Here is a 21,962-nt window from a genome sequence, read left to right as displayed (position 1 = left end):
AAATTGCTGGAGCAAGGCAAATTCAAGAGATTCTTGCGAGAAAAATGCAATGTGACGGTCTGAACTCTTTATGACTCCAACAGCGTAGCATTCATTCACCGATATCCGGCGACCATTTCAGCCCCAGCAGTCCAGGTCGAGACCGAGATCGCTCTTGGCTCCAATGACTCTCTCTCTCTCTCTCTCTCTCTCTCAGCTCTCTTCTCCACCATCTCTACCGCAAGAGGCTCAAAAGGTACCGGCCCCGTCACCGTCACCGTCTCCATCCATTCAGCCCGGCCGCCCTCGTCGTCCATCATCACTTTCTCCACCGCCTCCGCTACCAAACCTAAACACGACACACGCTTACATTGCGGCTCCGTTGCCATGACATAAACGATCCCAAATGCCGATTCCTTCTGTCGAAAAATGTCACCACATTCGCGATAGGGCCGAGGCTTCAAGGGATCGACCTACCTAACACGGTATAGTAGCAAATGTACGCCAAGACGCATGGAGCGAGTCAAACAGCTTTAGCTTACTGTCCAGGGTTGTGTTATTGTAAAAGCGAAATCGCTTGCATATTATGTACAGACTTGTATGTAAGTGGTGGGCCTAAAGGAGGAGGAAGAAACCCGACTCCCCCCCAAAAAGAGGAATCGGCCCCGAGAAGACGAGACATGAAGGGACACTTTTTTCTAAAGAAAGAAAGTGAGTACAAGACGGGATTTTACTTGCGAAACTTGTAGAACAGAAACGACAGGCGACAGGCGACAGTCAAACGGGAATGGCGTGACGCCTACCGTTCGTCTCGTTGTGTGTGTGTGTGTATATGTCTTGGTTTCACAAGAGTTTCCCGTGGAAGCAAGCTGATGAAATGGAAGGATAGAATGGAGTTGGAATGGTTGCGTGCGTCTTCCTTTCTTCCTGTACTACCTGCGTACACGTGCATAGGAGTAACAAGACATTCGACAGGCAATAAGAAATGAGGAGGAGAAGAAAGATGAGGACGCATATCTACCGAACAAAAGTGTGATGAAGGGGGGGAGGAGGGGCGATGGATGACAATATCATTTGAAGAAAAGGTCAGATGAGCAAGTTCATTGCTTCAAAGGCCGATACATAATTTGAACATTCAGGTGAAAGAAGAAGATCGACCGCGGCTCTTTCGAACACTTCATCTTCTCCAGTTGTCCGGATCGTTTCTAGTGGCTTTTCTTCCCCATCAACTCGATTGGGCTGAACACACAAAAGTCGCCGAGAGGCTGGAATTTAGTCATGGTGGTCGTGGTGGTTAGCTCCAGGGGAGACAACATCAAAAAGTGACAAAGGCGACAAAAGAAAAGTGATCGTAGGTATACCATCAGTCACCCCGCCTTTCCCTTTTCCTCGTCTCCAATCCCGTCCTCCGGGAACGCTCTCCCGAACACCGAGCTTGCCTCAGTCTGGAAAGTTGTCCGTCGGGGGTCGGGACCCCTGGATGGGGCCCAAAGTCTAAACAAGTGGACTGGACGGACCGTGGATGCAACAATGACAACAGATTGGGAAAGGCTAGGGTAGAGTTCCCAATGGTCAATGGTGGAGGCGACACCGTCGATCCAGGTCACCATCGGCCATCCACCGGCGCACCCAAGTGTGTCCGTTCGTTGTGTCACACTCATCCAATTATACGTGAGCCATCGAGAAGACCGTGTGAAATGGAACACTTTGAAAGAAGGGGATTGACGCCAGAGATCCTTGGTCAGTCATGTACTCATGTATGTACCATGCCAGATGCAACCATCATATCTGCACTGATGCATTGCACCGACCCCGACCGGTCGGCCTCCGCCGTGTCTGTCCGCAGTGCGTCTTGGATACATGTTGACAACCGCGTCCGACCCGTACCCAAGTACTTAAACCTCGAATCCCCGTTGCATGGCCGATCGTTCGCAGATCTCCTCCCCCTTCTTCAGCTTCCTATAAACGACACTTCTTTCCCTCCCCTCCCCTCCTCCTTTCCCTCCCTCACCTTTACCGTTCTCATAGTTCTAGGTGGATGTTGCTCGGGAACCAGAAGCTGTAAGACAAGAATTATGTCCGATATCAAGGATCGTAAGTTGAATCCTTACCCTTTTCCTTCACGTTATTTCACGTTACCTCACACACACACGTCACATTCTAACATGATTTCACAGTCTCCCTCGAGGAGAAGACCCATCATGACCCTTCGGGGTTCAGCAGCTCCGACAAGGGCGCCGAGGCCGGCCGCATCTCCTACGACGTTGGTCCGAACTCCCCCACGACCGCAACTGCTCTCTCGCCGCCCGAGGGCACCACCGAGGCGGCCATTGTGCGCAAGATCGACCGACACATCATCCCCTTTATCATTTTCCTGTACCTGCTCGCCTTTTTGGACCGAGTCAACATCGGCAACGCCCGCTCCTTTGGACTCGAGGCCGACTTGGGGCTGGAGAAAGTCGAATACAACACGGCCCTAACCATCTTCTTCGTCCCCTACATCATCCTCGAAATCCCCGGCAACATCCTGATGAAGAAGTTCTCGCCTCGCGTCTGGCTGTCCATCTGCTGCGTCGGCTTCGGTCTCGTCTCCATCTTCCAGGGTCTGGTGCAGAACTACGGCGGTCTACTAGCCACCCGTTTCTTCCTCGGCGTGTTCGAGTGCTCCATGTTCCCCGGTTGCTTCTTCCTCCTCGCCTCGTGGTACAAGCGCGCCGATGCGCAAAAGCGGTACTCGCTCTTCTTCTCCTCCACCTCTCTGGCGGGCGCCTTTGGCGGCCTGCTGGCCTCCGCCATTGGCAAGATGGACCGCTTACAAGGCTACCGCGGCTGGCGCTGGATTTTCATCGTGGAGGGTTGCGTCACTTTCCTAGCGGGCGTTCTCTTTTTCTTCACCTTCCCCGCCTTCCCCGAGGAAGCGCGCTTCCTCAAGCCCGCCGAGCGCGAGTACGTCCAGGCCATGCTGCAAGCGGACCACGGGCACTCGGCAGCCGAGCGCAAGATCACTCTGCGGGACGTCGGCAAGGCTTTGACCGACCACCGCATCTGGCTCGGCGGCATCATGTACCTCGGCCTGATCGTCCCCGCCTATTCGTACGCGTACTTCTCCCCGACCATCATCGGCTCCTACAAGTACTCGGCCATCCAGACGCAGCTCCATTCCGTCCCGCCCTGGGCCGCCGCCTTTGGGTTCGCCATGGTCACCGCCGTCGCTTCCGACTATCTCCGCCACCGCTTCATGTTCGCCATCTTGGGAATCGCCGTCGCCATCGCCGGTTTCGCCATCCTCATGACCGTGCACGACCCAGCACACGTCAACGTGCAGTACGGCGGCCTCTTTCTCGTCGCCATGGGCGCTTACAGTGCGATGCCCATCATTGTGTGCTGGTTCAACATGAACTTGGGCGGGCACCACCGCAAGGCCATCGGCACGGCGTGGCAGATTGCGTTTGGCAACATTGGCGGTATCATTGCGACCTACAGCTTTGTGGCGAGCGATGCCAAGAATCACTATCGCATGGGGTATGCGATTTGTGTCTCTTTCACGTGCTTGTCAGCGCTGGCGTGTCTGTTGTATGCGATTAGTGTGACGATGGAGAATAAGAGGAGAGCTAAGATGCAAGGGGATGGAGGGTTGACGGAGGAGGAGAAGGCGGATCTGGGAGATCTGAATCCCGAGTTTAGGTATATGCTTTGATTGTGCCTGGATGGGATGATGTGCATGATGATGATCATATGAGGGAAGCGAAGAGCGAACAGAGGGTTTTTTTTATTATTTTTTATTTTTATGAAATGATACCATGGGATGTTTAGGAAGAAAATGTTTGCTTTCAAAGCCACGATGACTTGTTTTGTTAGGAGAATATACCAAGGCTCATACGTACAGACACTGAGGATCTACTGCATCCCTTGTATGTATGTGGCACTATTAAACGCTGACTTTTTATTATCCTCCGTCGAGCGTTCTATTCCCATTATCCAATTCTTGATTAGTGGCCGTTTTTCCAATCTATACAAGATAAGCAATAAGATAACTCTACGGAAAACAGGTAATTCCGTCTATCGGTCCCAGCGAAATATCAACCCTCGAAAGACAAGACAAGCCTCGTGATATAAGGGTATCACCTATCGATTTTGTCCGATGTATGACGTTTATGTCAGGTTTCAATTGTACAGTGCTCTGTGTCTGGAAGTGACGAGACCAGAAGCCAACAGCAACTCAGTAGGCAAGACGGAGGTGCCCGCTGGTAGCGGGTGTGACACGTTCACTGCCTGACAGGCCCGACGTCCCGAGCTCCTTTTCACTTTTGGAGCTTATGCAAAGGCCTTCACGGTGTTCCAGAAGGATTCCATAAAAACCCGATGTATGGTTAGACGGTCGCCGAGTCTCCGAAGTTGCCTAGCTACGCGAGTGTTGTGTTTTGTATGACTTGTGGAAGTGTAAGGTGTAAGGTAGGGTGAACACACTTGGTATTGTTTGATTCATGGGTGGTTCCTTCCGGTGATTAACTGTGTTACATGGTGGTATATAAACTTTTCCCATTACCCGCTGACGTCAAGGGTCAGGATGATAGAGATATTCCCAATAATCAGTCTGATATCCGCAAGTCCCTGGGTATCCGAACATTGAAGAAAAACCAGTTGCGCCCGGGTTACAACAAATGCAGTGCATGCCGAGTGAAAACGCAACACGCCGCTCCATCCTCCTCAAACATTAACTAATGTCCCTCGGACTTCGTGACAGTTGGGAGCTCCTGCAGGGCCTCTCCGAAGGTCTTGATAGCACCCCGTAGCTCCTCCTCGGTGATGACTAGCGGAGGAGCGAAGCGGATGATGTTGCCGTGTGTGGGTTTTGCCTGGAATTTGTGGTTAGCACTATCATCAGCAACGGGAGGAACGGACATTACTCACGAGGACACCCTTCTCCTTCAACAAAATGCACAAATCCCAGGCTGTCCGCCCAGCGGCCGCAGACTCATCAATAACCACGGCATTCAACAGTCCCTTACCGCGAACGAGCTTAACAATGGGAGACTTGAACGCCTCCACTCCTTCCCGGAAGATCTGACCCAGCTTCTCGGCCTTCTCTACCAGGCCCTCCTCTTCTACAAGCTCCAGCGCACGGAGCGATACCGCACATCCAAGCGGGTTACCGCCGTATGTGGAGCCGTGAGTACCAGGCTCAACGACGAGCATGACCTCCTTGTCAGCCAAAACAGCGCTGACGGGGTACATGCCGCCCGAGATGGCCTTGCCCAGGGTGATGATATCAGGCTTAATATTGGCCCAGTCGGAGCAGAGCATACGACCCGTGCGGGCAATACCGGTCTGGATCTCGTCGCAGATAAAGAGAACGTTGTGCTTCTTGCAAAGCGCGGAAACCTTCTGGAGGTAGTCCTCGTCGGGAACAACAACACCGGCCTCGCCCTGGATGGGTTCCACGATGAAGGCAGCGGTCTCCTTTCCATGCGCCTCTAGTACTTCTTCTAGATCGGCAATGTTGTTGTAGCGGATGGTCTTGCCAGTCGAAGGGGAAACGGCGCCGATCTGGGGTACGTAAGGGCCATAGTTATCACGCGACTCGGGATCGACGGAGAGGGAGATGGCTGTCATCTGCAAGAGTTTTAGTTAGAATATCGGGGTGAACAGCTTGGCGCTTAAGACACAACTTACCGTCCGTCCGTGGAAGTTGTCAGCAGCGCTGAACACCAGGGCCTTGTCATGTGGCACGCCCTTGACCTTGTACGCCCACTTTCTCGCAATCTTGATGGCTGTCTCGACCGCCTCGGCGCCGGTGTTCATGGGCAACACCATGTCGTATCCGAAGACGGAGCGAACCTTTGCGGCCCAGACGGGGAAGACATCGTTATGGAAGGCGCGGGAGCTCAGGGTGAGGCGCGAAGCCTGTTCCGTGAGGGCCTTGACTAGCTCTGGATGGCAATGGCCCTGGTTCACGGCGCTGTAGGCAGAAAGGAAGTCAAGGTAGTGCTTGCCCTCGGGATCCCACACATGAACGCCCTGAGCCTTGGCAAAGACAACGGGGAGCGGGTGGTAGTTGTGGGCGGCATACTCGTTCTCGGCGGCGATGGCAACGTTGGTCGCGGCAGCGTGGTACTTGTCCGAGCCGGTGATGAGGTGGTCGAGCGAGAGGGTAGAACCGCCGTTCGAAGCAGTATCAGCGAGTGGCGCCATGATGGTTGTGGTTTTGGTGGTGTCTGTAGAGGTGGTAAAGTAAAGGTAACGATGGGCAGTCTGGCTGACTGACTGACAGAGGTAGGATGAAGGAAGACTTGGGAACAGAGAATTCAAGTGGAAGCAATTTGGAATTGTCTGGCCTTGATATACCTAAGATGGAAACAGAAGAGAATGACTCGGGAAATGGAAAAAAGCTGACAAGAATTGAAGCGGTACTGAGAAAAGTTGGACTCGAAACAAGGAGCGACTGACAAAGGCGAGATCTGAGGCAACGAGGATCAACGAGGAACCTTGCTATGGTAGTACCTATCTGGTAATGCAAACGTGGACAATGGGTAACACCAACACTGGTCGGATGGTTTGCCACCATTCATTGCGTCCGAGACGGAGGTGGGCGTGGCCTGCGTGGGTAGGGTGCGGCATGCACTAGACCCCTAAGTGATAAACGTCCTGCACTAGACCTCTAAGTGATAAACGTCCGCATCACCGCTTTGCAAAGACAAGGGAAGGGTGCAGAACATGACATCCGCCAACCCTCCGCGTGGACAGCAGCCGCCGCCGCTGCCGGACGCATCGAAGCCGAAGGAAGCCGCCCTCAGCACGGGATGCCGATGATGCGGGATATGCCTGAGCTTCATGTTCCTGCTGACTTGAGTTCCTCGAAGATCCCTGTCCACGAGAGAGGATTTCTCAGTGTGTAGACAGACTATGGACGTAGTGTATAACTGCACTAACATAACTTGATACTATAACTGCCGATTCCACTAGTGTACTATATGAGTACGTATGTAACACAAAATAAATTTAACGGGGAGACGGAGCCTCAGTAACGGAAGAACGGCTCCAGTCTGCAAGGTTCCCCCCCGCCGTCATCGGTGCTGTCACGGAGGGGCTCCGATCCGTGACGCTAACCAATCATGGCTGCGCTGATTACCGTGCTGCGTGATAGGGCTGGTAGCTCTTCGATTCCCCATTCCTTCCATCAAAGCGCGGGGGCTGTCAGGGAGATTGGGAGAGAGATCTGTCAGCTGGCGTATGCCAGATCACCAACTGCCAAGATGAGGATGGATCTCTTTGGCTGAACCCCCCCCCCCCCCCCCCTGAAACGTGCCTTAACAATTAACTACATGACAAAAGTACCTTCCTGTCGACCTCAACATCACCCACGGGCATCACGACCAACACTCCCAGGTCAAAACATGCCTGATGAACCGGCCATCTCCAAGCCCACCGAGGCTGGGAGAGCTAACACTGGAGATGTAAAGACACCAAAAACATCAACGCCAGTAACAAGACCTCATCGGCATGTTGTCTCTGCACAGGTTTACGACGTCCTCACCTTGCTCTTCGTCTTTCGCTTCATCAATGCGCTTATTCTCCGCACCTTCTTTCAGCCAGACGAGTACTTCCAGGCTCTCGAACCAGCATGGAGCATGGCCTTTGGAGACCAGAGCGGGGCCTGGTTGACCTGGGAATGGCAACATCAGCTTCGCTCCTCTCTCCATCCGGCCATTTTTGGTCTGGCATACAAGGCTGCCCACTGGATCCTGTCCGCGCTCTTTCCTCCTGCTTTCGAGATGTTTGTTCTCGAAGCCTTGCCCAAGCTTGTTCAGTCTGTCTTTGCCGCCTTGTGTGACTTTTATACTTGGCAACTGGCCACCTCCATCTTTGGCGATGAGAGCAATGTCCCATGGACTGCTGTAAGTCACAAGCCCATGTATGCATTGTATGTCTTGGACAACCCTTTGACTTTTGCCTCTAGCTGTGGATGACAGTTCTCAACCCATGGCAATGGTATTGCTCCACAAGGACTTTCTCGAACTCCTTGGAGACTACTCTGACCATTGCCGCCCTCTACTACTGGCCCTGGGATCTTGTTCAGGATGCCAAATCCAACAAACAGGAGCCTCTACAGGTCAAGGACAACCTGGGCAGCCTCCGAGTCTCACTCATTCTTGCTGCCGTTGCCGTCTTGCTACGCCCAACCAATTTGCTCATCTGGCTCGGAGTCCTCACCCTCACCGTCACACGGTTGACACTTGATGGAGAGTCTCCTATCAACAGATCGACATTGCTTGTTCTAGTCAAGGAGATCATCGTCTGTGGTAGTGCAGTCCTTGCCGTATCACTAATCTCGGACCGCCTTTACTTTGGCTATTGGACCTTCCCGCCCTACAAATGGCTGTACTTCAACATCTCTCAGTCCCTCGCCGTCTTCTACGGCCACATGCCATGGCACTACTACCTTTCTCAGGGTATCCCTCTACTCACAACCACCTTCCTCCCCTTTGCGCTCGTTGGTTTATACAAGGCAACATCATCTTCCCAAACCCTTACCGTCCTCCAGTCTAACATCCTCAAGACGCTTTCCTTTGCCGTTTTGTCCATGGTCGGGACTCTTTCCATCATCTCCCACAAGGAAGTCCGCTTCATCTACCCTCTTCTCCCCATCCTTCACATCCTAGCCGCTCCCTATGTCTTCAAATTCTTCACCATCCCAGCAACATCAGCAACAGCAGCAACCACAACTCAAACCAAAGGCAACGCCGCCGCTCCCTCTTCACCAACGACGACAGGCCCCGTAACCCTCCGCCACAAAATCTCCCTCGCCAACCTCCTCTCCCTCAACCTCCTCCTCGCCATCTACCTCTCCCTCTTCCATCAACCCGCCGCGCTCTCCGTCATAACCTTTCTCCGCACCGAGTTCGAGCGCATCCACCCGGACTCGCTCTCCCTCGACTCTTCTTTGTTACAAAAACAAGAACTCTTTGCCCTCTTCCTCACCCCCTGCCACTCCACCCCCTGGCGCTCGCACCTCGCCTACCCGGCCCTGCGCGCCAGGGCTTTGACTTGCGAGCCGCCGCTGCATACGCAGCCCGGGAGTGAGGAGAGGAGGGATTACATGGATGAGGCTGATCGGTTTTATAAGAAGTCTGAAGAAGAGGATGGGTTGTATGGTGTGGAGTTCTTGAGGGAGGAGATGTGGGGTGGTGATGGTCTCACTAGTGGCGGTGGTGCACAGGGGGAGGAGATTCCGAGGTATATCGTCGGGTTTGAAGGGATTGAGGAGTCGCTGAAGAAGTTCTTTGAGGAAGACAAAAAGGGGAAGGAGATGGGGGTTGAACTGAACAAGGTGTGGGAGGGGTGGAATGGTGCATTTAATGAGGATTGGAGGAGGAGGGGGAAGTTGGTCGTTTGGGATACGGGGGTTTATGATGAGGTTGTTGCAGAACAAAAGAGGAGTGTGTTTTGAGTAGGTCTGGCGGCTAGGTTTTGGAGAGAGCAAGATGGCTGTGTGAGAAGTGCTCTAAATAGGACGAAAACTGGTAATACTATGCGCCGAGGATAGGCCTGGCGCAAAAGAATAAGAAGAAATGTAATATAGCAGCGAATAGAAAGCAGCAAAATCCAAACAAATATGTACAGCGAACTTGAGGAACAACCGAGGATATCCAAAAGGCAAATAACCAGCTTAAGGCCGGCCCACGCCTCTCTCCTCTCAGTCCTCGGCCCTTCTCACAATGCGGTATCTCTTCCCACTCTTCATCCTCTCTTCCCTTCGCGTTCTTTTCCTTGCCTCAGCCTCATTCGCCTTTTCCGTCAATCTCATTCTCCTCATGCCCATCCCGTCATGTTTCCTTCCCTTTTATATCCCCTCATCGCCAATATGCCATCTCCACACTCTATATCCAACAACCATCCCTCTTTTCCCCATTATCTCTATTTCAGTTCCTTTTCTTGTTTTTTCATCTCTTTTCATCCTCACGTCAAAACAGGATTATCATCGTAATTCCCCCACTTTGTTGGCACCGGGCAGCAAGACACCTTCAGCGTACAAGGGCCCCCAGGGTACCTGTCCCAGGGCGGGTCGCACCCGTGCTTACCAGCCTTTAGGTTGTCCCGGTTGAGCGCATAGTAGCGGTCGTCTTGACAGCGGCAGATAGCGGGAACGCAGTTGTGGGGGTCGGCGCTGTTGGAGGGGGGGAAAAAATTAATGGGGTTAGTTAATTGATGGGTGGTTGGGATTGGGTGAACAAGAGGAAAGGAGAAGAGAAGGGAGTTGTGGGAAGGGGAAGAGAGAGAGAGCGGGATGTTATGTTCGAAGATGATGATGAAGAAGCGCAAAGAGTTGAGAGGCGGGGAACGACGAAATGAAAAAAAACCACTTACAAATAACCACATTGACTCTTCGTGTTAAGTCTCCCTTCTAGGATGTGGCTCGCCACCATGCTTTGGACGAGTTTATCGTCGGTTGGGTGGGCTGATACCCTTCCTGTTCCTGTGATGCTTGTGATGATGCTAACGGCCACAAGTAGGGCGTTGTTGTTGACTGTGAACCTCATCGTCGAGGTCGAGTTCTCATCCGACGCTTATTCAAATTCGAAATGCTGAATAGGTGGTTTGACGAGTTTCTGGTTTTCCTTCTTAGTTCGTTCCTATAGTTGCTTGTTGTTTGCGGCGTATATGTTGAGAGTGTTTCGAAAAGACAGTAGACAGATAGTAAAGAAGAGTCAAGTCGGAAGAGTTCTGGTTAGGTGACAGATGGGTCTAGGGAGTGTACAGAGTTGATGGAGAAACTTGCTAGAGCAACAGAAACAGGGACCAAGAGACACGGATGGGAGGAAGTGCCAAAGTGTCTTTATATCTCCCAAAGAAGTGATGAATAACCAAGAATGCGTGACGCCTCGAGTGGCTGAATAGTCGGGTCGGGTGATCTACTTTGGCCACTTCTTGAAGGGAGGACAAAAGGGTGTAGTTTGGTTATAGCAGGATGTTGCCGATTACAAGGTAGCTCCAAAGACATTCCCTTCGTTTGAATGATCACGGGCAAGCAAATAGACATGGACATACCACTAGTTGGGAATGAGGGAGTCACTTGGCAAGGGGCAGGTTCAAAGAATCAGGACGGCACACCAGGCAAGGCTTTGAACAAACTCACCCCTGACTGACCATGGGACTCGGCGAGTTTCTTTATGAGTTACCGTGGCACAACAATGAACTTGTCGGCCCCTGATCACCGCGTGACGCCTTGTACAGAGACCATACTCTAAATATAAAAATGGCGAAGTCGAGGGTTAAGCGATACATAAAGGCAGAGGACAATTCTAAGGTGAGACCAGACTGTTGATCGACCTTGATATTGTCTCCCCCCTCTTACTATGGGTTCATCCGGTCGGTCACAGGTCCGCCGGGGACATTGTCGTCTCCAGGAGTTGGAATTGTCGAGCTTCAGTCAACTCGGACGGGTGAAGGATGGTTGCTTGATGGTCTTCGGGATGTCCACAGATATGGTGGAGGACAAATGTATCCAACTAAATTGAAGCTGCGCATGAACTGGTTCCATCCATTGTCTGTCTGCATTCGATGGCAAGAAACAAGACAGGTGAGCCTAGAACCCGAATCGGGTATTCCAGGTGAAGTAGGGGCGACCGAGCGGTTCGACTGCTTCGTTCGTGGTTCACTTGCTCTCCATCGCTCCTTCTCTGTATACGGTACTCTCTACAAGAAACTTGATATCAGACTTGACCTCGAACCACAACACCAAGGGGCATCAGACGGCAATCAGGTGGTGCCCCACAACGAAGCCAAGCAAAAGCCGAGATACCTGAGTCTTTATATGTTGATGTTCACCATCCAGCATGATCGTCGTCGATACCATATTGACCATAAGGCTCAACGCCTTGGAGCTATCTCGCAAGAGTTCCTTCCATTCTGTCTGTTCAAAGCGGCTCGTCTTTGTCGAGTGTCCATGGAGCATGACCCTTGTCTGTTGTGCTGCCGGGTCTTTGTTGATTGCCCTTGTTCGTTTGGGAGAAAAATGCCGATGGAGATTTACTTCGTTCAATTGTACCTGTGCGCGACTTCTTTGTTAGACTACGGGTGTGCGTCTGTCTGAACTTCTACCATAGGTTCCAAAACGCAATGTTTGTTTTTTTGATATGGATGAGATCCACTCGTAAAGTGATCTAGAAAACCTCGAAACAAATGATTTGATGTTGCCACGGGAACAAGCCCTCCGACCGCGGAGTGTCTTGCAACAGAACCAGACATGGAACGGCGATGGCCCAATAGTTGTGTGTGGTTTTGCCAGGCCCGAGTGTGACCGACCCATTCTAAAATTGGCCATGTCTTAGGTATTCACCTTGCTTAGCACAGGCAGACCCCCCTTATTGGAGCACTGCAAGACTGGCTCATCCCTAAATGATAGAGCCCTCACGTCGCTCCTTCCCCAGACTCATTCATGTTCGGAGGGCATACAAGAAAGAGCGACGGCGAGCAAGTGGGAAAGAGCGAGCACCAGAAATTCTCGTTCGTCCCAGCAAATGTAGATGACGCCTTGACAGGGCCCTGAAGCCCTTGAATATAGTAAGCTCATAGAGGTACTTACATTGTCAGTGTCCCTGGCACATCGTGATGTCAGTTGCACCACTTGACTGTACTATACTGCGGTTGCGAGCAAAAGTAAAACCCCCTTGTCAGGTATCTTGCACGGACCACCATAGCCAAAGCTTCGTGAGCACTGTGTGTTCGACGACCTGATCCACGGGTTAAACTTACCCATCTCACCATAGTATGTAGTCATGTTAGGTGTAGATGTACAATGGACCGTACCTTAAGACCGCCTCATCCGGCTTACCGACTCAGAGTAAGTACCTCTTGCGCCATCACTCGCGTCATTCATTCCCGAGATCTCATAGCATGTGGATCGGCAAACCGATCTTCGGACTCCCGAAGCCAAGGACGAGACCGTGAAATGAATGAATTGCATACAGTCCAGACCTGGTTTGTTTGTTGGTTTGGTACAACAAAATGCCTATTTCCACACTCGGAATACTAAAACGGAAAAGCATTCGACTTTCGAGCGGACCGTGCCGTAGGGGACTGCTGTCTCATATCGTTCAGTCTTTGAAGGCTATGGGTGAAGACGGAGAGCAGGATAAGAAGGCTTCTGGCGCGTTTTCAACCCTGGCTACCTATGTATTATCCCTGACGCTTCAAACGGCGGCCAGTTTCTCTCTTTGCAGGCCTATAGTAAGAGCTCTAGATCTCCCCTGTTAAACCGAAGAACTGAACTAAGGAACAAACAAACCAGTACTGGATTGTACATAACCCGATAAGCATAAATCATACAGTAACGTCATGCACCACCATATGTACCTACTGAGGTGCCCGACGATGCATGACAGTACAAGTGAACCTGTTCGGCACCCACTCACTCACCTCACCACACGCCTTGAAGCTGGGATCTCTCACCTTGCTTCCCGTCCCACACGGCCGTTTGACGTGTGGTTGTAAAGTTCTCTCACCGCTTTCTAACTATGCAGTGAGTGGTAAAAGTGGCTGGGCTGAATGAAGGGTGTGCGGGTGGGCGGCGGCGTCGCGGGTAGCGGCTTTTCTAGAACTCGCATCCGCATCCGAGAAGAGTCATGGGCCCGGGGCATGGTCGGTGCCGTAACAAGTTTAAGGGTGTCTTGGAGCACAAATTCTCGTGGGACAGCCAATTTCAGGGTTCACGAATCGGGCTGTTGTTGCGAGATTCCGTGGGTTTTGTGTTTGAACTGACATTGACCATCTACCGTACAAAGAGAGTAGAAACGACGAAGATTGATGAACTCGTGTGGTTGAAGAAAGGTAATTGGAAGAGGCGATAAGGGTTCCGTTCCGTACGCTTGTGTTTGAATGTCTCTTAGTGGTTGGTTTTTGTTGACGATGATGACGGTGATGGAACTCACAACGAACATCCAACGAACACAAAAAGGGGACGACGGGAAGGAAACAGTGAATCTGCCTTTCCCGTTCGTCACAACAAAGATGGCCGGCTGCTTGCTGGCAGGCTGCTACACAAGGCAAAACTGTGGAGGAGTGCACATGAGGACGAGGCGGGTCGGGTTGTCTGCAGCCAAACAGAGTGGGTGGTTACATACACCAAGCAACTCCATGTAGGGTCCCTAGTGTACCTCTACGCTCCAGAACCCAAAGTTTCCCCTTTCCTTCCCCTCATTCCCTCCATAAACGTTGTCCTATTCGTCCATTTCGTCATTTCTCCAAGTAACCCAATGCTTCCAACCCGAATCAGTATCAAAAGGTCCGAACAAAAAAAAAAAAAGTTGCGAGAGGTATTGTTGCGCTAGATGGCGTGCAGTTGGGTTCGAACCGAGTGGGCCAGAAACGTACATGCAGACGCTTATCGCAAGGCAGAACAGGAACCGCGCGTTCGCATTAAAAGTGATGATATCGAAAAGAAAGAAAGAGAAAAAAAAGGGCCAAGTAATAGAGGCCGCGCATGTTATGGGCCAAGAAAGACCTTGCTAATCATGGGTGTTTAATAATGGCGGCCGGGAAAGTAGTGTATTTGGAGTGCCTGTTTGGTTGCCAATAACATCAAACATACAGGGTTTAGCGCGTGGGGAGGGAGATCTGGGGAAATCCGCTTGTCAATGTCATCTCGTTCGGAGTTTGTGCTTGTTTGGGCGCCATTGTGTTTAGCCCTCTTTCGTTCTCCATGCCAATCTGTCTAGGGTCAGTCAGATTTTCAAACTTGACAAGTCGAGTCCGGGGTAATGATGTTTCTTATCAAGACTACTAAGGTATAACCGACGTACCCGTGAACCTCCTGTGTAGCGTAGCGTAGCGCCGTAGACGCAATAAAAAAAGGGACGCTCGCCCGTTAGTCGAGGTGTCGACGACGTGTTGGGCCTTCTTAGGTTGTGTTTGGTCAGAGAGAAATCGCAACCACAAGTGATATCGAAAAAGATCAATGGCCAGCCAGTCTCTATCCTGTTTCAACTCTTTCGTTTGCACCGCCCATGTTGATTGGTCGGCGCTATCGAATCCGCAGATAAGGGGTGCTGGATGCGTTACCTTGCATAATGGAGGTGGTGGGTGAACGTCTTCACGTCTCAAAGAGAGAAAGCAATCAAACCGAGCTCCATTTTGAGCTTGGAGATTGGCCAGCATCACGACAGCCTCACTCGCACCCCACAGGCGTCGAGTACGTCCACCTACATACAGGCGGCTGGGGTTCTTCCTGTGCTTGTGTCGTTGGTGTAGGATGTGTGCCCCGTTGTGTCCAGCCAAGCCAACAGGCACAAGGTCGACAGGGTCAACACGGCCGCCGACGCCCTGGAGAATTGTGTGCTGCAAGGAGGAGTTTGTGTGATAAATCTCGATCGCTACGACCAGGCAAGAGGAGTGAAAACTCCCCAGTGTCTAGCGAACCTCGCTGCGGATGCCTACTGCGCAGAGTTGGCAGTTTGATGTTTGGTTGGAACTGGCGATCCGGACCGCCGAGAATGAGCAAGATCAGCCTGGTGCGCCAACAGAAAAGCGCACAGCTATTTTGGGGAAGAGCGTGCTCTGCTAACTACCAAGCCAGCGAGGTTGTTATCGCCCGCGGAATCCTGGTTTGAGAGTACCATGAGCCCCAAAGCTTATTCATTGGATTGCTGCTTGGGTGCTTTGCTTTTTGTGCAACCTGGAGGGAGACTCGCCACATCTTGTGACAGACTCTTGTGGAAATAATCCGACTGAAGAGGCGCTGATTGATAAGCCTGTAATGAATGAACACTGTCTTGACTCTTTTGAAAAAGGAGTGATAAGAGAACTCGAATATTGATTGTCTCGACTGGCGTGAATTAGCTTTGCTAGTCTGTCTTGACCTCGAGTGGTGATGTTCCATGGCTGCGAGGGGAGAAGGTCAATGGCTGGGATCGCTTCATGCAAGTCGCTCACGCCCGCATTCTGATGCAGCCTGTGGATCAACCAGGCGGGACTGCTGCCTGAGATTCTGGGTTCCGGTTGGCTAGTCATTATTACTCTTAGTAGTGTATACAACGCGCACAGTGGCCATGGATGAATGTGTGGTTGATTGTTTTTGGAGTGCCTGTGTCGTCAAAGATGATTAGAGTTTGGTGATATTGTCATTGTTTGGAACAATGAATAAATGAGTAATTCCAAGCCCCGTCTCGTCTAGAAGCAACCGAAGTCCCGTCTTGAATCGAGGGTCCTTGCTGATGACTCTTGGGAACACTACTACCGGGCAGCCGGGCTATTACCTTGTACGTACTTGAAATGGAGACAGGATGATATTAGCGACGGGTTGATGCTCGAGACTAAACATGCCCATCAATTGCGACTTTGTGCCAGTACGCTACGTGATTTTGCCTCGTGTCCGGTTCGGTGCCCGCAAAGGCGCAAGACAAGCGGTAAATGACAGGAACAACAACAACATGACGCGTTTCGACATGGAGACTGACCGTTAAGAGATCCCATAACCGACAACGAAGAACCCACCCAGCTTTATAACCTAATTACGAGCTTCCTTCCAACGTGTTCGGACAACAGGTTCCAATCATTTTCAAGATTTCCAGGCTGCCTATCCGTGGAGAAGCAAACCCGCCTCAAGGCTTCGCAGCGAGGTCCAGTGTCACTCCAAGCGGTGATGTTATCAAGCTGCAAGTGCCTTATCACCACAGAAGGACAGGCCGTTTTACACTAGGTAGCGTCGGGAGTTGGGGCCAATGGCGGGCCGGCAACGTGCAACTCCACTCGCAGCGTAACAGGGCCCTCGTACCGTCTGCGTACCCCGGGCCCACCTGACTCCTTCTGGAAAGGCGGAAGAGCTGGGCAGACGGCCTTGAATGCTACCGCAGGGTACCCACGAGCTACATTGACTGGTGCAGACCATGTCGAGGCATCATGACTCCAATGCACCTGCACGGACCAGTCCCCTTGCACATCATCACGAGCTCCAGGTGTAGTCACTCGCAAGTCGCTTGGGACGCTGCCCCCCTCTGCTGCCACCTGGATCTGGCTGATGCTGCCCTGCCCATCGAGGTTCCCGTCCCTCTTTTGCCGTCTCCTCTCGTCATTCACTCACTGCCATTAATCTCAACTTCCTCCAGTCTTTTCAAATCGAGACTGAAGATAACGTCTTTTGTCTTCGCCCCTTTGGGAATCACGCATATCACGATTTATAGTCTGCCAAATAAACCAAAGAACTGCGGGCAACGACTCTTTCCCGTGCTCCGCTCCGGGCACAAATAGGTACCTAAGTTGACGTATCTACAGCTCGTCCGCCCCCAGTCTTGTGTCTGTTACGTCGGTACCGCCTGGGTACCCGATACGGTACCTCACTTAGAGGTACTGGTGCGCTATCACTTATCGCTGTCCATCCAACAGTCCACCCACTCCTTCCTGCGGCGTCCCTCGATCCGCATCACCCATCACCGCGACCGTCGACCACGGCCAACCGACCACCCAGACACTCCCACGACAGGACCACACCCATTCCCCCCCCGTTGCGTCAGGTCCCCATCCACTCATCGTCCGCAACATCTCCTACTAGCACCGCCCTTGGGCCCTTCAGAATTGCCTCCCTCGGCCGGCTTTACCGAACCACCTTTGCGTCTCTCTCTCTCCCCCCCCAATATCGCCCGTTCATCTCTCCATCCTCCGAGTCAAGGTCACAGCTCCGGTCTCCCTCTCCGCTGTCTCCGGTCTCGCACCCTCAGGTTCCGATCGCCATCGACGGGATCCATCGCGTCTTGAACATCTATCGCCATATACCACATCCATACACCCGACACCATACCAACTTTCGCCGCTTCCGCATCAACTGCCGTATGTCGGTCCGACCATCGCGTCATCCTACTGCTCTCTCGACCCGTTTCTCATAGACGCTACCTAGTACAAATCCGCCCTCCTATACATATCAATCGCACAACTAGATATAACCCAACCGCAACCCTCGCCGTTGTCGAACTGATTGATACGGACGAGGCCAGCCTGCGGCCGATCGGGTCTGAGTCATTGACCTTGACGTAGGACGTCAGTCTGCCGCGGTGGAGGAAGAGCAGCTGTCAATAACCACGCTTCCGTACTGATAGCAGACGTCCAGGTACAACAGTGTCGGTGTCGGAGCTTGGACCCTATTCTACTGTGTCCTGAGCCTTCATCCGTCCGTCGTTTCCTCCATCAACTTCAGCTGCTCGACTGCCTGTTCGTTCTGCCGTTCTTCCGCTCTTTTTCGCATCGACGGTTCCATCAGCCACCCGTTCGGGCTCACCTAGGCATCCCGTCCTTTCCGACTCCTCCAGACTTTGAAACGATTGTACTGAGCTCGACCCCCCTTCGCACCTCCTCTTCCATCCCATACCACCGTATACTCTCTCTTCGTTCAACCCAGTCTCATCGTCGCTTGGCTGTCCATCTGCCATCCCCACCCAAGCCTGGCGCATAACAGATTCGAAGAACCATCAAGGTACTTCGTACTCGAACCTCTTCCCTCGACCACGCATTTGCCGTTTCATCTTTGGCTTCGACACATCCTCGACCTATTATCTCCACCTGCATCATTGCATAACCGAACGCTGTCGGCCTTATTAATACAAACTTCTCTGCTTCTGCCTAGAGCTCGTCTTCATCATCCTAACCACCTGAACCCCGGATCGATAGTACCACACCATTTGGCGTATACATGCCTGCCAGACTCGAGGTTGACGTCTTCCGAATAGTTTAGTCCCTTGGGCTACCTACCTTTACACTGACTTCCCGTCATCAACACATACACCAGGAAGCCATGGCGGACCGAACGTCTGCTTCCTCGTCTTCGAGGAGGACGAAGCAGAGCTACGATGCCATTGGATCCTTTGTCATTGACCAAGAGATAGGAAAAGGAAGCTTTGCAAAGGTTTATCTAGGCCGACATAAGGTTAGTGTACTCTGCAGCCTCACCCTGATCGATCTTTCAGCATCCCATACGGCCTTGACCTCACATCCGTACCGTGATCTGGGCTGCTTGCTGACATATCGTGCCTACAGGTCACTGGCGCATTGGTTGCTGTCAAATCCGTTGAGCTTGCCCGTCTAAATAAGAAGCTGAAGGAAAACCTGTACGGGGAGATCCAAATTCTCAAGACCCTCCGACACCCTCATATCGTCGCGCTCCATGACTGCGTTGAATCCTCTACCCATATCAATCTGATCATGGAGTATTGCGAGCTCGGTGACTTGTCTCTGTTCATCAAGAAGCGAGACAAGCTCATAACAAACCCCTATACGCACGACCTTGCGCGAAAATACCCCGTCTATCCGAACGCCGGCCTGAATGAGGTGGTGACTCGCCACTTTCTGAAACAGTTGGCGAGCGCATTACAGTTTTTGCGCGCTGGGGATTTCGTTCATCGAGACGTCAAGCCCCAGAATCTTCTTCTGCTTCCCTCTCCTCAGATGATGGCGAACAACAAGACGGCAAAACACATCATGAGCGGCAGCTATGACTCCTTTACGCCTGCTGCCGGCCTAGCCTCGGCCCCGATGCTGAAGCTTGCCGATTTTGGTTTCGCCCGTGTGCTGCCGTCGACATCCCTCGCCGAGACACTCTGCGGCTCTCCTCTTTACATGGCTCCAGAAATTTTGCGATATGAGAAGTACGATGCGAAGGCCGATTTGTGGTCCGTGGGCACGGTATTGTACGAAATGGTAACCGGAAGGCCGCCGTTCAAAGCCAGCAATCATGTGGAACTTTTGAGGAAAATCGAATCATCGGGCGATGTGATCAAGTTCACAAGGGAGAGTGTGGTTAGCCAAGAGATGAAAGGCCTCATCCGCGCTCTCTTGAAGAAGAACCCGGTGGAGAGAATAAGCTTTGAAGATCTATTTAACCATCCTGTTGTCACAGAACCTATTCCAGGACTTGTGGAAGACGACATTCCCAAGCCACCACGTCGCCGGTCCTTGAAGGAGGAAAGGCCTGTTAGTCGGGCGGAAGACTCGCTCGTACCCTCGCGAAAGCAATCTCTCAGGAAGGACCTGGCAGACCGCGAGGGTGCTCCTCAGACGGCTGGTCCCTCTTCACCAAAACCTCGCCGATCGTCGCCTTTAGCGACCCCTAACGAGCCCGTCGAGATCAGTAAACCAAACTACTTCCAGATACCACCGAGAGAAGATCGCCTCAGCTATTCTCCTCGAAAGGAAGCTGCTGATGGGCTAGGGATTAAGCGCCCGCAAGTTCAACCATCAACGTCTGCTCCAACCCGTCCATCTTCGTATGTAGACCGACGACATCGCTCATCAAATGCCTCACTCAGGGCTCCTGTCCGAGAAGCAAACCCTCCTCCAAATGATGTCACAAGGACAAAACCCAGAGGTATGGGCACCAAACCCATGACAGAGGAGGAGAGGGCAGCCCAGGATATCGCGTTTGAGCGCGACTATGTGTTGGTGGACAAGAAGCATCTCGAAGTGAACGCACTTGCGGACCAAATATCAATGTATCCGCAACAGCCACAGTCCCCAAAGTCAGCGCAAATTGTTAGACGCGCAACTCAACAAGGCTCGCCCACCTCGACGAGTGGCGCAGTTCCGAGCCCACCTTCCAGAGCACTTCAGTTGGCCCAGGGTCATAGCCGTCAAGGGTCCTACGACAAGGCACTTGGCACGAGTCCCAGCAAGGCGACTTCAGTGATATCCAAGGCTATTCAGGATGCAAGCTTGCGGTTATTCGGATTCAAATACGCCCCCCACCTACTAAGCAAAGGCCCATCTCCTGTTCCGATGTACAACCCATTCCCGACGTATCCAGCCCCTAATACCCCCACCGGCTTGATTTCAGATGGGAAGCAAGGCACCCCCGTGGACGAAGACTCCCGTGTGGCCCAGTGCATAGAGGATCACGCAACACGGAGCGATGTCGTGTACGGATTTGCCGAAGTCAAGTACAAGCAGCTTGTCCCGCTCGCTCCCTCGATGGACCATGGTCTTGGCGGTGCGCCCATTGAAAAATCGGCGGAGGAGGATGGGCTTACAGCCGAAGCTATCGTCTCGTTATCCGAAGAGGCGCTGGTTCTGTATGTCAAGGCGCTCTCTCTTCTGGCCAAGTCGATGGATATCGCCAGTCTCTGGTGGTCACGGAAGAACAAGGTTGAGTCGACCAATAGTATCACTTCGGCAGCACGGGATTCAGCAAACTCGGAGGCCCTGGCTCTCAGGATCAACGGCGCTGTCCAATGGATCCGTTCACGCTTCAATGAAGTCTTGGAGAAAGCCGAGATTGTTCGACTCAAGCTGGCCGAGGCACAAAAGCGACTACCTGAAGATCATCCCAGTCATCCAAACAACCATGCGAACGACTCGACCGCTTTGAACAGTCTCAGCACTGTCGGCGTATTCTTGAGCGAGGGTATCAGTGCAGAGAGGCTGATGTACGATCGCGCCATCGAGATGAGTCGTGCTGCTGCCATCAATGAGATTGCCAACGAGGATCTCCCTGGATGTGAGATTTCTTACATCACAGCGATTCGTATGTTGGAAGCTGTTCTGGATCAGGATGACGACCACCTTCCAAAACGAAAGGTTTCTGGCGCATCAAAGGAGGAGAAGACTGGCGCCAACGAGTTATCAGACGAGATGAATAACGAGGACAAGCAAGTCGTCCAAAATGGTGAGCCAACTTCCGTGCTCGTACAAAACAAAGCTAGCCTTTACTAACATGGATCATCATAGTGATCAATATGGTCAACAACCGACTTACGGTCCTCAGGAAGAAGTTACGTCTGATTGAATCAGCTTCGAAAGCACAGCAACAAGAAGAGCAGAAGCAACAGAATCTCATGCGTCGGCGCAGTGGAGAAATGACATCCCGGAGCGTCCCTGCTTAGCAAAACTATGCGTTACCTTACGAATGAACGACACAGATCCAAAAGCGAAGATATCAGCATTACAAAGCTCATATGCCCCACGGCTGCTACTATACTTGGATCGCGCCTTTTTGGCCTCTCTCCACTTCA

The 21,962-nt window shown here is 52.2% G+C and overlaps 7 protein-coding genes across 7 annotated transcripts; 4 read left to right on the top strand and 3 right to left on the bottom strand.

The window, feature by feature from the left end:
• Positions 1-1,953: 1,953 nt before the first annotated feature.
• NEUTE1DRAFT_146393 (uncharacterized protein) lies at positions 1,954-3,866 on the top strand (the record flags this gene model as incomplete). The annotated part of the gene is made up of 2 exons (XM_009852668.1): positions 1,954-2,073; positions 2,157-3,866. The coding sequence occupies 2 exons, from the start codon at positions 2,055-2,057 to the stop codon at positions 3,674-3,676; spliced, it is 1,539 nt and encodes a 512-aa protein (XP_009850970.1).
• A 567-nt stretch (positions 3,867-4,433) lies between these two features.
• On the bottom strand, positions 4,434-6,235 carry NEUTE1DRAFT_116977 (ornithine aminotransferase; the record flags this gene model as incomplete). Its single annotated transcript, XM_009852667.1, has 3 exons — positions 4,434-4,835; positions 4,891-5,592; positions 5,653-6,235. 3 exons carry the CDS (start codon positions 6,169-6,171, stop codon positions 4,698-4,700), a joined length of 1,359 nt encoding a protein of 452 aa, XP_009850969.1.
• Positions 6,236-7,373: 1,138 nt separating this feature from the next.
• On the top strand, positions 7,374-9,601 carry NEUTE1DRAFT_81897 (uncharacterized protein; the record flags this gene model as incomplete). The annotated part of the gene is made up of 2 exons (XM_009852666.1): positions 7,374-7,874; positions 7,937-9,601. The coding sequence occupies 2 exons, from the start codon at positions 7,374-7,376 to the stop codon at positions 9,425-9,427; spliced, it is 1,992 nt and encodes a 663-aa protein (XP_009850968.1).
• A 739-nt stretch (positions 9,602-10,340) lies between these two features.
• On the bottom strand, positions 10,341-10,517 carry NEUTE1DRAFT_41475 (uncharacterized protein; the record flags this gene model as incomplete). Its single annotated transcript, XM_009851956.1, has 1 exon — positions 10,341-10,517. One exon carries the CDS (start codon positions 10,515-10,517, stop codon positions 10,341-10,343), a length of 177 nt encoding a protein of 58 aa, XP_009850258.1.
• A 716-nt stretch (positions 10,518-11,233) lies between these two features.
• NEUTE1DRAFT_43249 (uncharacterized protein) lies at positions 11,234-11,495 on the top strand (the record flags this gene model as incomplete). The annotated part of the gene is made up of 2 exons (XM_009852046.1): positions 11,234-11,284; positions 11,358-11,495. The coding sequence occupies 2 exons, from the start codon at positions 11,234-11,236 to the stop codon at positions 11,493-11,495; spliced, it is 189 nt and encodes a 62-aa protein (XP_009850348.1).
• A 6,860-nt stretch (positions 11,496-18,355) lies between these two features.
• On the bottom strand, positions 18,356-18,559 carry NEUTE1DRAFT_116976 (uncharacterized protein; the record flags this gene model as incomplete). Its single annotated transcript, XM_009852665.1, has 1 exon — positions 18,356-18,559. One exon carries the CDS (start codon positions 18,529-18,531, stop codon positions 18,364-18,366), a length of 168 nt encoding a protein of 55 aa, XP_009850967.1.
• A 195-nt stretch (positions 18,560-18,754) lies between these two features.
• NEUTE1DRAFT_100773 (uncharacterized protein) lies at positions 18,755-21,663 on the top strand (the record flags this gene model as incomplete). Its single annotated transcript, XM_009852664.1, has 2 exons — positions 18,755-18,886; positions 18,997-21,663. 2 exons carry the CDS (start codon positions 18,755-18,757, stop codon positions 21,661-21,663), a joined length of 2,799 nt encoding a protein of 932 aa, XP_009850966.1.
• Between the last annotated feature and the right edge of the window lie 299 nt (positions 21,664-21,962).

The sequence above is a fragment of the Neurospora tetrasperma genome (genome assembly GCF_000213175.1).
Source record: "Neurospora tetrasperma FGSC 2508 unplaced genomic scaffold NEUTE1scaffold_3, whole genome shotgun sequence".
NCBI lineage: Eukaryota > Fungi > Ascomycota > Sordariomycetes > Sordariales > Sordariaceae > Neurospora > Neurospora tetrasperma.
Note: the sequence above shows the minus strand (reverse complement) of the source record. Positions and strands in the feature narration are given on the sequence as shown.